At 40.7% G+C, this 14,313-nt stretch overlaps 1 protein-coding gene across 6 annotated transcripts in view; it reads left to right on the plus strand.

The window, feature by feature from the left end:
- Positions 1–1,132: 1,132 nt before the first annotated feature.
- LOC140727522 (bromodomain and WD repeat-containing protein 1-like) overlaps positions 1,133–14,313 on the plus strand; it is a 150,396-nt gene continuing 137,215 nt past the window's right edge. For 2 of the 6 annotated variants that reach the window (XM_073044923.1, XM_073044924.1), the window contains exons 1-7: positions 1,180–1,437; positions 1,549–1,607; positions 1,707–1,736; positions 1,970–2,029; positions 11,024–11,174; positions 13,761–13,859; positions 13,951–14,111. In XM_073044923.1, coding sequence (XP_072901024.1) covers positions 1,401–1,437; positions 1,549–1,607; positions 1,707–1,736; positions 1,970–2,029; positions 11,024–11,174; positions 13,761–13,859; positions 13,951–14,111 — 597 coding nt within the window. In that variant the 5' untranslated portion in view covers positions 1,180–1,400. Of the gene's footprint in view, positions 1,438–1,548; positions 1,608–1,706; positions 1,737–1,969; positions 2,030–10,496; positions 10,626–11,023; positions 11,175–13,760; positions 13,860–13,950; positions 14,112–14,313 lie in introns of those variants that run through there. The other 4 variants (XM_073044927.1, XM_073044928.1, XM_073044926.1 and 1 more) reach the window with 4 other exon arrangements.

Below are 14,313 nucleotides of genomic sequence, written 5' to 3' on the forward strand. Positions count from 1 at the left end.
ATGCTGCTTACCTAAATGAGTTATATTGAAATGAGTCTTTATGATAGAGTTTTTCTTAATGCAGGCACACATTTTTGCAGTATTTATTCCATACCTAAAATTAGTCAAAAGTGCAAGTATAACAACATAAACAATAAAATTTACAAATCTTTATTGAAGTCGTGGTCAGGAAGGAGAACTTACTGCAAGTGCTGGTAATTTTGGAGATAACAATTATTAACTCTTTATCACAAAAAAAAATTATGCCGAGCGGGGACTACCTTCTAATACTTGATTCCTTCTTCTCCATATTATCAGGTTCTTAAACCGAACTGAAAATCATTAACGCTATCAGACTATATTTTTGAACTTGCGATTGTGCATTTGTATTTATATTGTCGTGTAATTTACGTTTATATTGGTAATATATTCTGCTACTGCGAAAAGCTAATGTTCATAATTTACCGTCTAAGTACGCCGAAGACGATAAATTTGGAACTTGATAGATTAGTCAACAGCAAACATAGGGAAATTATGAGAGATGTTGTCAAACACTTAACAGCCTTGCGGAGCAAAAAATATTACTTGGGGCAGAGGGCAGGCCTCTTATTAGAAAAGAAATACTATTATGTAAGGCAGAATAATTCCTCCTCCATAACGCTCCTCGACAATTAGTTTTAAGAGATACCCAGGGAAATGTGAATATCCGAAAAGTGACGAGTCAGAGGGACACTTGAAGTTATCCACGCTTTGGCTAATAGGGTATATTGAACGCAAATAATCATTTAATGAGCTGATTTCAACGTTAAGAAAGAGCACGGCAACCCGAGGGAAAGAGCGAGCGATCCCGGAGCTGAACTCTCACCGCCGTCAGCCCGCCGCCATCTCGCGGTGACGTTGCAGGAAGGCGGCAGCGGATCGATATAATCGCTCCCTCCATCTTCTTCACTCCCCAAAACACTGATCTGCTGCCGCCACACCGGAGTCTCTTTTTTTGTCTTCTTTATTTGCATTAACGCCGACCCGTGTTCTTCATCCACCGTGCTTATTACCATTCGTGGCCCCCACCAAAAGCAGCAGCTTTCCTCTGCAGTCGCTCTTTGGTCGGCCTTTCATCCATTGCACCCACCCCCCCTTCCTCGTTACTGACGCTTGGAACTCTTTTTCCATCCGCGTATGTGTACGGCCGACTGAGGCCGGCCTCAGCACTCCCTCAATGGCGACTGAAAATCTTGATTAAAGAGACTGGAGGCGGCCGGGCCCGGGGCTGAGCGAAACAGCGGCGGGATAATTCTGTTCCGTATATAAAAGCACACAATATACAGGGAAAAATATTCAAAAATATACATAATTACAAACAAAACCTCACGTATTAAAATCCTTCTTTGAAATTCAAGTACACAATTAAAAAATAAGGAAAAATGGCCGAGACAACCGCTATCTCTTCATTAGAATCAGGTAAGAGCAACATGCAAGAAAAGAAACTTAAAACACCTCAGTTGTTTGTTTTAAAAGGCAACGCTGCTGAAGAATAAAGAACCTCTTGTCTTTCCCCCCACCTTCTCTCAGAGCTCTACTTCCTAATCGCTCGCTTTCTCTCGGCCGGTCCTTGCCGAAATTCGGCGGAGGTGAGTGGTTTTTCTTTCAATTTAATAGCTCGGGCAACAGGACAACCATCTTCAGTTGTTACACCAACGAATAAAATATTTTTCTGTCTATTTTGGCAGGTACTGTTGCGAGAGCTGGAGGAGAAAGAGGTGGGTAGAGAGAGAGAGATGGTGGCAGCGACCGCTCAGTTCGTCTTCTCTGTCCTTTACTCCGTATGCTGCTCCTGTTCGGCCTCTTATGTCACTCCAATGCTATCTGATTTGACGGTTCTTTTTTCCCCCTCACTACATTAGTTTAAAAAAAACTCACCTGAGCTAGATATTTAAAGACTTGACATTTCGCTTTTTTTCCTTCCTTATAAACTCTCGCTTTCCTCCTCTAGCTGCTCCCAAAGCGTCTTGACTGGGAAGGTAACGAACACCACAGAAGCTATGAAAACTTTGTAAGTGTTTTTATTTAATATTTAATATTCTGTAATTGGTATATAGAAGTGAGAACTTTTATTTTAGTATTTAATTTTGGTAGGCGCAATTTCAGAAAAATCTGATTGAATAATGTTTGCCAATAGTTTGCCTCTTTTTTTTTAACTTGGGGTTATTTTGGGGTAAAAGGTGTTAAAATTGATAAATCGTTGAGAGACTAAATTTATTATATTTTTCTCTCGAAGTGGGAGTGGTTCAGGACAAATCATTCCGAAGTCGTCAGCACTTTACATAATTGGTCAAGACCCAATCATGATTTCGCTTTCATGCGCAGGAGCTTTCGCTCAGTTTGGTGAGCCAACGGCTGATTGGCTGATGGGAAAAAGATGGTTGTTTTACACTACGCATGCTTCAAACTTTCGGAGTGCTTTTAATGTGCGCGGAGATTTTATTACTGAGACGGCAGAAAGGATGGCATTAATATAAATTACTTTGAGTATACATTTGGTCATTGATATTCGAAGGAGAAAATAGATCGCAGATCCTGTGAGTTTTGAAATAATCGAAAATGCTGGAAATAAGACATCAAAGAATAGGAAAGTTCACGTTTCATGCTCACAATTTTTCATCGGAACGTTAAAGAAAAGTTTCAGATGCAGGGTCATGGATCTGAAATTCGCCCCCCCCCCCACCGAGATGCTGCCTATAGTATATTGTATTTCCAGCAATTTCTGTTTGTTTCAGATTCTCAATGGTCCCTTGGAATGAAGGTCAAGGACGTTAGAATAACCTGCCATTTGTTGATGGAAGTTCATTTTGCTTTAATAATGTTGTGTTCCTGATTTGATTGTAGCATTTTGATACTGGTTTTGGGCAGATGCTTATAATTATCCTTAAGTTAGAAAATGAAACTTTTGTTTCATTAAATTACTCACACTAATTGAGTTACATTACTCTTAATACGTCATTTCAGATTTTGTTGCGCCATTTCACTCATAGAGCAAAGAACTCCAGAGCTGTTTTGTGGGTGTCTGGGTGTCATGTATCTTGGTATTTCCTTATTTTGGTGGTTCAGGCGAGAGGGGTCACAGCCCTACGGATGCCGAGAGAGAGGATAAAAGGAGCAGATTATGGCAAGGTTTGTACTTTTGGACTGCACAGGTGCGGAAGGTGTTGACATCAGAGGCCTAATCTCAGCTGCAAATAAAAGAAGGATCGCCTCAAGCAGAGCGGCCATTGCTTGAGTGTGTTAGTGATAGTGTGAAGGCTTTGGTGTGAATAGGTGAAGGCACAGTTAAGAAGGGACAAGCCTTTTTCTTTTTTGGTATAGAATAGTCATGATGGAATGCTCCCCCTGTCAAATGAGGGAGTGACTATATTTGAAAAGTGCACTCAACTTCAGCGCCTGACTAACCAGATCAAGGAGTGGAGCTGGAGTTGGATGTACTTGGGATCATTTGTGAGTTGAAGATATTATAGATGTGACTTTAGAAGAGGTAGCTGCATCCAGAGTACAGGCTTTGGTTAACCACTAGGAGAAGTAAGGGGATTAAGAAGCCATTGTAGGGTTCCCTTGTGGCCATTTCCCTCAGCAACAAGTATACCCCTTTGAATATTGCTGGGGAGGATGACCCAGTAGATCATGGCACCAGCTGCCGGGCTCATTTCTGAGTTTCGTGAGGGAAGGGTAAAATTAGGTACTGCTGTATTTATAGGGGGACTCAATTGTAAGGAGGGCACAGAAAGGAGATCCCGTGGCCGCAAAAGAGGCACCAGGATAGTGTGTTGCCTCCGGGGTGCTAGGGTCTGTGATGTATCAGAGCAGCTGCGGGGTGTTCTCACCAATGATGTAGGCAGAAAAAGGGAAGAGGTGCTATGCAGTTGAGTATATAGAGTTAGGAAAGATTGTAATTCCAAGGTTGTAATCTCCAGATTATTCCCTGTGACACAGGCTCGTGCAGGGAGGAATGGGGTGACAGCACAGACGAATGAGTGGCTGTGGAGATGGTGCAAGGGACAGGGTTTCAAGTTCTTGGATCATTGGAACCTTTTCTGGGGAAGGGGTGACCTGTAAAAGAGGGATGGGTTGCACCTGAACTGGAGGGAAACCAATATCCTGGCTGGAAGATTTGCTGATGCTACCTGGGAGAATTTAATCTAGTTTTACAGCGGGCTGGGACCTAGGTCAGTAAGGGAAGGATCAGAACAGAAAGTAGATGTCAGGGAAGGTACTGAAAGGCAAAATTAAAATAACAGGTCTGTTGGGTTGGATAGTTTGAATTGTGTATATTTTAATGCTAGGTGTTAGGGTGATGAACTTAGAGCATGGATTAGGTGATTAATGTACCTTTTTGGAAGTTTTAGAAAAGATTGAGGAGGAGGTAAAGGAGTTGCACTACTAATGAGCGACAATATCACAGCTGCACTCAGTGGAGACCTAATGGAGGGGTTAGACACAGAGTCCATTTGATTAGAACTCAGGAATAAGAAGGGTACAATTACGCAAATGGGATTGTAATACAGACCCCCAAATAGCCACTGGGACATTGAGGAACAAATATGTAATCAGATCAAGGAAATGTGTAAAAACAATAGGGTTGTTGTCATGGGGGATTTCAACTTCCCTAACATAAACTGGGACCTTGGTGCTACGGGTCTAGAAGGGGTAGAATTTCAGTGTATCCAGGAAAGTTTCTTGAATCAATATATGGACAGTCCAATGAGAGGAGGGGTCATACTGGAGCTGGTGTTGGGGAATGAGCCTGGCCAAATGACTGGCCTTTCAGTGGATGAACAGTTAGGGAGCGGTGAGGACAACTTATCTTTTAGGATAGCTATAGATAAGGATGGGCATGGTTCTTGTGGGAGAGTTTTAAATTGGAGTCAGGCAAACTACGAGGGCATTAGGCAGGAACTAAGAAGTATTAATTGGAAATACCTTTTCTCTGGCAAGTCCACATCAGATGTGTGGAGGATGTTTAAAGTTCAATTGCCCGAAGTATGTGAAAGGTATGTTCCTGTTGAAAGGAAGGATGGGGATGGAAAAGTAAGAAAACCTTGGATGTCCAGAGAGGTGAAAATTTAGTCAAGAAGGAAAAGTACATAAAGCTTTGGGAGTTGTAATCAAACGAAGCACAGGAGTATAAGGAAGCCAGAAAAGAACTAAAGAAGGACATTAGGAAAGCCAGGAGAGGCCATGAAAAGTTCTTGGCAAGTAGGATTAAGGTGAATCCCAAGGCAGTTTATACATGATCAAGAGTAAGAATAACTACGGAGAGGGTGGGACTACTCAAAGATAAAGGGGGTATCATTTGCCTGGATGCAGAGAATGTGAGTGAGGTACTTAATGAGTACTTTGCTTTAGTATTTATCAAGAAAATGGAGCTGGAGGACCTGGAGATCAGTGCTGAGTGTATAAATACATTGAGCATTTAGAGGTCAAGGAGGAGGAAGTGTTGGGCTTCCTAAGGAGTATTAAGGTGGATTAATTCCCAGGTCCTGATGGTATTTACTCTGGGTTATTGAAATAGGCAAGAGCTGAGATTGTTGGGCACTTGTCCTCTCTAGCCACAGATGAGGTCCCAGAGGCCTGGTGAGTGGCTAATTTTGTAACTCTATTTAAAAAGGGAGCAAAGGACTGGTGAGACTCATGTCAGTTGTATGGAAACTGCTGGAGACAATTCTTAGGGATAGGGTATATGAGCATTTGGAACCTCATTGCTGAATTGGGCAGAGCCAGCATGGCTTTGTGTGTGGCAGGTCATGCCTTATCAACTTCTGACAAGTTGACCAGAGAGATTGATTGGGTAGGGCACTGGATGTTATCTACATGGATTTTAGTAAAGGGTTTGTCAATGTTCCTCTTGAGAGGCTAATCCAGAAGATTAAGATGCATGGTACCTGTGGCAAATCGGCTGTTTGGATTCAGAACTGGTTGGCACATAGAAAATGGAGGGTAGTGGTTGAAAGGACTTATTTCAGCTGGAGTTCTGTAATTGGTGGAGTACTACAGGGATCTATGCTGGGAGCTCTGTTGTTTGTAATGTATATAAGTGACCTGGATGAAAATGTAAATGGGCGGTTTAGTAAATTTGAGGATGACATCAAGATTTGTGGAGTTGTGGATAGTGTAGAAAACTGGCATAGAATATAGCATGATACAGACCAGTTGCAGATATGGACTGAGAAATGGCAGTTGGAGCTTAACCCAGATAAATGTGAAGTATTGCACCTCAGTAAGGCGAATGCAAGGAGACAATACACTAAGTTGCTTCGCAGGGAGATCTTGGGATCCAAGATCATAGCTCCTTGAAAGTGGCTATAAAGGTCGATGTGGTTAAGAAGGCCTATAGAATGCTTCCTTTTATTAGTCGAAGCGTTGAATTCTAAAGTCAAGAGGTTATGTTGCAACTCTATAAAATTCTGGTTGGGCCACTTCAGGAGTATTGCATACAGTTCTTGTTGCCCCAGTATAGAAGATCTTTGGAGAGGGTCTGAAGAGTTCACCAGGATGCTGCCTGGGTTAGAGAGCATGTGCTATCAGGAGAAGCTAGATAAACTTGGGTTGTTTTCTCTGGAGCATCGGAAGCTTAGAGGAGATCTAATAGAGATTTACAAAATTATGAAAGGCATAGATAGATTGAACAGAGAGTATCTTTTTCCCAGGATTCAAGTGTAAATGCCAGAGGGCATGCACTGAATGTGAGGGGGTAGGTTCAAGGGTGATGTGAGGGGTAAGTTTTTTAAACTCAGAAAATCGTCGATGCCTGGAATGCACTGTCTGGTATTGTGGTAGAGGCAATTGTATTAGAGGCATTTAAGAGACTTTTGGGTAGGTACATGGATATAAGGAAGATAGAGGGATATGGACAATGCTGTAGGTAGGAGGGATTTGTGTTTGAGTGCTTTTAATTTGTTTTTTAGCTGGTTCAACACAACATTGTAGGTGGAATGGCTGTTCCTGTGCGGTACTCTGCTATGTTCTATGATCTTTGCTTATGTTTTTTCCTGAAATAGTGAATTTTCTAATTTATGAAAAATAAGCATTAACTTTCAAAACAAGGAAATAGTTGAGACAGGTACAATAATATTGAACAATACATTTGGATAAGTAATTGATAGAAGATAGAACATAGAATAGTACAGGCCCTTTGGCCCAGTATGGTGTGCCCACCCTTCAACTTCCTCCAAGATCAAAAATGAGACCATAAGTTTTTTTCAGATATATAAAGAGTAAAGGCGAGGTGAGAGTAGATGTTGGACAGCTGGAAACTGATACAAGAGAGATAGTAACAGGATAAGTAAACGGTGGATGAGTAAGTATTTTGCATCGGTCTTCACTGTGGAAGACAGTAGTATTCTGGAAGTTTGAGAGCATTAAGGGACAGAAGTGAGTGCAGTTATTACTAGGGAAATGGTGCTTGGGAAACTGAAAGGTTTGTAGGTAGATAAATCACATGGACCTGATGGACTACATACCAGGGCTCTAAAAGAGGTAGCTGAAGAGATTGTGGCAGTGTTAGTAATGATCTTTCAAGAACCAATAGATTCTGGCATGGTTCTGGAGGACTGGAAAATTGTAAATGTCACTCCACTGTTTAAGACGGCAGGGAGGCAGAAGAAGGAACATTATTGGTTATTTAGCTTGATGACAGTGTTTGGAAAGATGTTGGAGTCGATTGTTAAGGGTGTGTTTTGGGTGTACTTGGAGGCACATGACAAAATAGGCCAAAGTCAGCATGTTTTTTTAAGGGAAAATATTGCTTGACAAATCTGTTAGAATTATTTGAAGAAATAACGAGCAGGATTGGCAAGGAGAATTGGTGGATGTTGTGTACTTGGAATTTCAGAAGGTCTTTGACTAGGTGCAGCACAAAAGGCTGCTAAACAAGATAAGAGCCCAAGGTATTACAGGAAAGATTCTAGCATTGGCTGATTGGTAGGAGGCAAAGAGTGGGAATAAAGGGATCCTTTTTGGTTTGGCTGTTGGTGAATAGCGGTGTTGGGATTGCCAGAAATTTGGATGATGAAATTGCTGGCTTTGTGGCCAGGTTTACAGATGATATGAAGATGGGTGGAGGAGCAGGTAGTGCTGAAGAAGTAGAGAGGCAGCAGAAGGACAGGGATTAGGAAAATGGGCAAAGAGGTAGCAGATGGAATACAGTGTTGGGAAGTGTCTGTTCATGCACTTTGGTAGTAGGAATAAAAATAGTCTATATTCTTAAAAAGTCCAAGGTGTGCAAGATTCCATACAGGTTCAATTGTAGATTGAATGGTAAAGCTGACAAAGGTGAATGCAATGTTAGCATTCATTTCAAGAGGACTAGAATACAAAAACAAGGCTGTTTAAGGCACTGGTGAGGCCTCACTTTGAGTATTGTAAGCAGCGATGGGCCTCTTATTTAAGAAAAGATGTGCTGACATTGGTGGGGATTCAGAGAAGGTTCACGTGAATGACTCTGGGAATGAAAGGGTTGTCATATGAGCAGCAATTTAGAAGAATGGGGGTGGGGGAGTGGGAGGATCTTACTGAAAGCTATCAAATGTTGAAGATAGTGGATGTGAAGAGATGTTTTGTATGGTTGGTGAGTCTAGGGCACAGCTCTAAAATAGAGGGATCTATACTTAGATGAGAAATGAGGAATTCCTTTAGCAAGGGAGCAGTGAATCTGTGGAATTCGATGTCACAGGTGGTTGTGGAAGTCAGTCATTGAGTGCATTTAAGGTTGTGGTTAATAGGCTTTTGATTAGTCAGGGAATGAAAGGTGTTGAAGAGAAGGCAAGAAAATGGGGTGGAGGGGAAATGGATCAGTCATGATGAAATGGTGGAGCAGACTCAATTGGCTGAATGGTCTAATTCTGCTCATATGTCTTAATTGTCTCACTTTAGTTATCCTCCTGTTTTTCATGTATCTGCATATCATGTTGGGGTTTTCATTAATCCTACTTGTCAAGACCACCTCGTGTCTCATTCTAGCTCACCTAAGTCCCTTCTTAATCTTGTTCCAGGCTAATTTATAACTTGCCAGAGCTCTCTGATCCTTGCTTTCTAAATCTTAGGTATGCTCTTTTCTTCCTCTTGACGAGATGTTCCATATCTCTTTTCAACAGTGGTTCCTTTATCTTACCATCCATTCCCTGTCTCAGTAGGACAAACCTATCCAGAACCCTGTGAAGCCCTCCACCTCTTTTTCCTCTCTCCCTGTTCCTTTTGAAATATTTAAACCAAGAACATACAGTCACTATTCCTGCACTTGTGATTGCCAAGTCTCTGTCCTGGCCACAACACTGTAGTCCCAAATACAGACCCATGTTTTAAGTTAATCACTTTTCATATTAAACTGGCCACGTTTCTACCCATCCAAATGACTGGGTAAGGAAGATTCAGGGAGCTATGAGCCAAATGCAGACAATATGACACAACCTTGATTGGCATGAATGAATTGGGCTGAAGGGCCTGTTGACCTGCTTTGTCAGTCTGTGACTCTGAAAATGTAAAATTCTCAGCATACTTTTCTTTGTGATGTACCCTCACAGCTCCAAAAGCTTTGATTTAATCCTGATCTCCAGGACTGTCTGTGTGAAATTGCTTCATGTTCCTGTGATTGGATAGGTTTCATTTCCTTGGATACTCCAGTTTCCTTTCACATCTGAATTGATGATTGGTAGGTTATTTGGTCACTGTAAATCATCTGCAATATAGGTGGAATACCTGCAATGTGGGCAGAATACTGAGGAGGTGGTGTTGTTAGGTGTGTTTGAGAATATGTACATGGCACAATGCAGTTGATGAGATTGCACAGAACTGGATGATTCTTGTGTCACGTGAAAATTTTACCTTGTACAGACAGGTAATCAAGCATCTTTTCATATGTTACTGAGATGCTGGACGATGCTAAGGATGTTCTACGAGTCTGTGGTGGCCAGTGCTATCATGTTTGCTGTTGTGTGCTGGGGCAGCAGGCTGAGGGTAACAGACACCAACAGAATCAACAAACTCATTCGTAAGGCCAGTGATGTTGTGGGGGTGGAACTGGACTGTCTGATGGTGGTGTCTGAAAAGAGGATGCTGTCCAAGTTGCATGCCATCTTGGACAATGTCTCCCATCCACTCCATAATGTACTGGTTAGGCACAGGAGTACATTCAGCCAGAGACTCATTCCACCGAGATGCAACACTGAGCGTCATAGGAAGTCATTCCTGCCTGTGGCCATCAAACTTTACAACTCCTCCCTCGGAGTGTCAGACACCCTGAGCCAATAGGCTGGCCCTGGACTAATTAACACTTGGATTTACTTATTGTTATTTAATTATTTATGGTTTTATATTGCTATATTTCTACTCTATTCTTGGTGCAACTGTAACGAAACCCAATTTCCCTCGGGATCAATAAAGTATGTCTGTCTGTCTGAGATGGAAATAGGGTATGTTAGGGTTGATTCTTAGCACAATGTCAGCTACAGTCCTGCGCAAAAGTCTTAGGCACCCTAGATTTTATTGAATGGTTTTAGATGGCGTGGCCTTCACAGGGACCTGATTTCAACATCATGGAGGCTGTCTGCAATTACCTGGAGAGACAGACACAAGCGAGCCAACAAATGTCTGCAAAAACTGTGGTAAATTCTCTAAGATATTTGATACAACCTAGCAACCGATTTTCTTAACAAATGCATGACAGTGTACCTGAGATGCATTTTTAAAGACAAAAGGTGGTCATACCAAATATTGATTTGATTTAGTCTTTTATTGTTTACTACACTTTATAGTAATTTTTTTATATTCAGAAACTTTATATTATTTTTGTAAGCATCTTTGCTTTACAGAATTTTTACATGTGCCTTAGACTTTTACACTGTTCTACATGTACAGTATCTGTTGTCCTTACTGGAAGCTATCAGCCATATATACATTGTATTCTACCTAATCATATGGTGCGCCTCTGCACTGCTTACTTTTCATGTCCAACCGTGAATGAAAATGTAAAACATTAAACAATCCCTTTGTGATGTTACAGCTTTTATCAAATCGGCATGTGCCGCCTGATTTCCTGCTACGGATATGCCAACGAATTGGCACATTGCTGGATAAGGAAGTTCCTCCAAGTGTGTTTGGAGTACAGTCCCTTCTTGGAGCGGGGCGACAATCGTTGCTTCGAACTGCAAAAGGTAAAGGCTTTCATGAACAGTCTGATGGGCTGTTCAATTGTCTAGGAAATTGAATAATGCAATGACTCACACCCTCTGTTACTGAGGTGTGGTGTTTGCAATGTCATAAGTTCTTAATTACTGGACTGAGTAATATATATAAGCATGAGATTAACCAGAGACAAGATAGGCAAATCAGTTGCCTGTGCTGTGAATCTTTTTGGTGCTTTAAGTTTTGTTTGTATCTCAAATGCTGGGTCATGATCTGGAGTAGGCATTTTAATTTGGTCTGATTATTTCTTTCTCTCTTCCACGGTGTCTAACTCATGACCAAAATGTTAGTTATAGTTGTTTGTTTTCTCTTCTCCCATTTTACGTCTAAGTTTTTCCCGCTTTTTCGTAGTATTGCCTTGTCTGTTGGATATGTTCATGATGCTTAGCTGCTTGGGTCTAACTTCTGTATTGTTTACACAAGACCATTGAAGAGAAAAGTAGCAGTTAAGTTGTTAAGAGTAGTACCTATTGTCTGATTACTTCGAGATGTTATTTTAAAGATATTCTTATCAGGGTATTTCAGTTCCACTTTTTGCTGTGTATTGTTAATTTCCTTGCACTGTTTTTTTTAAAAAAAGATACCATTCATTCAAAAGAAGTGAAATCATGATTCTTAAAGATTGCAACTTATTTCTCTCATGCAACTGCTTCTGAAAATAAACTGTATTGATACCTCAGGGTGATAATTGCTTAATGTTTTTCTACTCATAGAAATTAAGAAGCAGACAATATTTATAGCTAACTTTTGTTCCATTAGGAGAGTAAACTGTGGCTGTGGTGTAATTATTTATGGATGTGCAGAACTGAACAAATTCAATTTTTCTTGATGTGTTTTTAATAAAAAAATAACCTTTTTGCACTGCCCTATCACCAAAAAGAATGAGATTTCTTAATCTTTACCTTTTGTTATTGACTATCCTGTTCTTTCCAAAATAGTGCATATTATTTGATCTGTGTGTCATTGTAAGATGCATAGTTGCTTTAAACTGGCCAGCCTGTGATTAGAGGGGGCAGGAAATGGAAGTAGGTGGGAGCCATACAGTCCGTCAAGCCTGCTGCACCGTTCAAAGAAAGTAAAACTGATTCTGTGCCTCCAGCTCACCTTTCTGTCTGATTTGTGTCTCTCTTGTAGCTATTCATTGAATACTCAACTAATTACCAAATAAATATTCATAATTTCTGGTTTTGAGTCCTTAAAGCTAGGAAGGTGGTTGGCTTTATTGGTCTTTATTGTGAAAAGAAATGTATTGCAAAAAAGATGTCCTTACTGAAATTTTATGGATTTCTATGAGATTGTAGTTAGAAAATTGTGTACAGGTCTAGTCTTCATATTAAAGGAAAGACATACTGCTTGTAGAGGGAGTACAGTGAAGGTTCACTGGATATATTCCAGGGATTTTGGGAAAGACTATTATGAAGAAAGAGGAAATGGACAATGTCCATGATCTCTATATAAGAATGAGAGATGACTGGGTAGATTCGGGGATAGCATTTTCCCTGACTAATGCATCTTGGAACTAGAAGTTATTCTCTGAACAAGGGATCTGCTGTTCAGGATGGGTGAGGGGAAAAATTTCTTCACCCATAGTGTCGTGAAACTTTGGAAATGTTGCCCCAAGAGTGTTGTGGAGGTTCAGTTGCCAACTGCATTCAAAGCAGAGATGAGCAGATTTTTGAATATTGATGTAATCATGGAATATAGTTTTAGTCCATGAAAGGGGTGCTGAGGTAAAGATCACTCATTATTGAATGACACGGTTGACATGAAAGTGGAGCAGATCTCATATTTCGTTGGAATGGATGTTTTAATTCAATATATAACTTTTGAAGATTATTTTACTCATCAGTATCAGCTCTGCTAATAAAAAACATTGTTTTTCTGCAAACTTGATAAAATCAGCAGATGATAGAAATCAAAGCAACCCACTCAAAATGTTGGAGGAGCTCAACAGGTCAGGCAGTATCTACAGAAAAGAGTAAATAGTTGTAATTTTGGGCCATGGGCCTTCATCAAGAATGTTTCTCTGCAATTTGGTTGAGTTTTACCTGGTTATCCAATCAGCTTGATGTATCATAGACTAATATTTTGCTAAGTACCAGTTACTTTGATAAATCAATGCAGTAAGCTCGTGACAAAATTTGAGGGAAAATACGTGGCGTGGCGGGGTGGAAGTGCATCTCTACCAAAGGCGATGTAAGGTGCTTCTTCCCTCCACTAACCTGTAGGTCACCCTTGGGTAAAGTGTAGCACTTACTTAGCCTGAATAGAATGTGCTGCCTAGTATGGTGGTTGAGGCAAATACATCAGATTTTTAAGAGATGCTTGGGTAGGCACATGCACATAAGGAAGATGGAGGGATATGGATGTTGTGCAGATAAGAGGGAATAGTGTTCAGGTGTTTTTGATCTGCCTTGTAGCTGGTTCAGCACAACATTGTGGGCCAAAAGGCCTGTTCCTGTGCTGTACTGTTTATGTTCTATGTTTAACTTTGACCTCCCTCTACCTTAAGTCATTGGATAGATTGATTAATGATGTAACTTTCTTGTTTTAAGATTCCAAACAGGTAGTATGGAGAGGCACAGCTTTTGCATCTCTTCATAGAGGGAGACCACCTGAAATGCCTGTTTGTTATGGGAAACCACCTAGCGTGGGTAAGTGTGAAATTTGTTTAGTTCTGTTTTGAAAGTATATTTGATTGGAATTTCTCAGAATATTCACTCCGGTTCAATCTTCTGATTTCAGTGGAAATTGTCCGTGGCAGACAATTGACAGGATATGGACGTTTTAGTTCAATTTTTCCAACCAGCACCTTTCAGCAAATAAAGATGCATCGGAGGATTCTTGGACATCTGTCTTCTGTGTATTGTGTTGCTTTTGATCGCACAGGTCACAGGATTTTTACTGTAAGTATTCCGTGTCAGCTTATTTTGCGCTTTGCTTTGAATTTGTGCACTGAATAGAGATATTGAGTGTTTTCCAAATAGTATGGCATATCAGCGAGCTAAATTCAATTTTTGAACTGTGAGGCCAGTTGTTTTCAGATAGAAGGAAAACCATATTCTGGAATGCTTGTGTAGACTTTGTAGGGGTACTTTTGAATACTTG

The sequence above is a fragment of the Hemitrygon akajei genome, chromosome 5 (assembly GCF_048418815.1).
Source record: "Hemitrygon akajei chromosome 5, sHemAka1.3, whole genome shotgun sequence".
Taxonomy (NCBI): Eukaryota; Metazoa; Chordata; class Chondrichthyes; order Myliobatiformes; family Dasyatidae; genus Hemitrygon; species Hemitrygon akajei.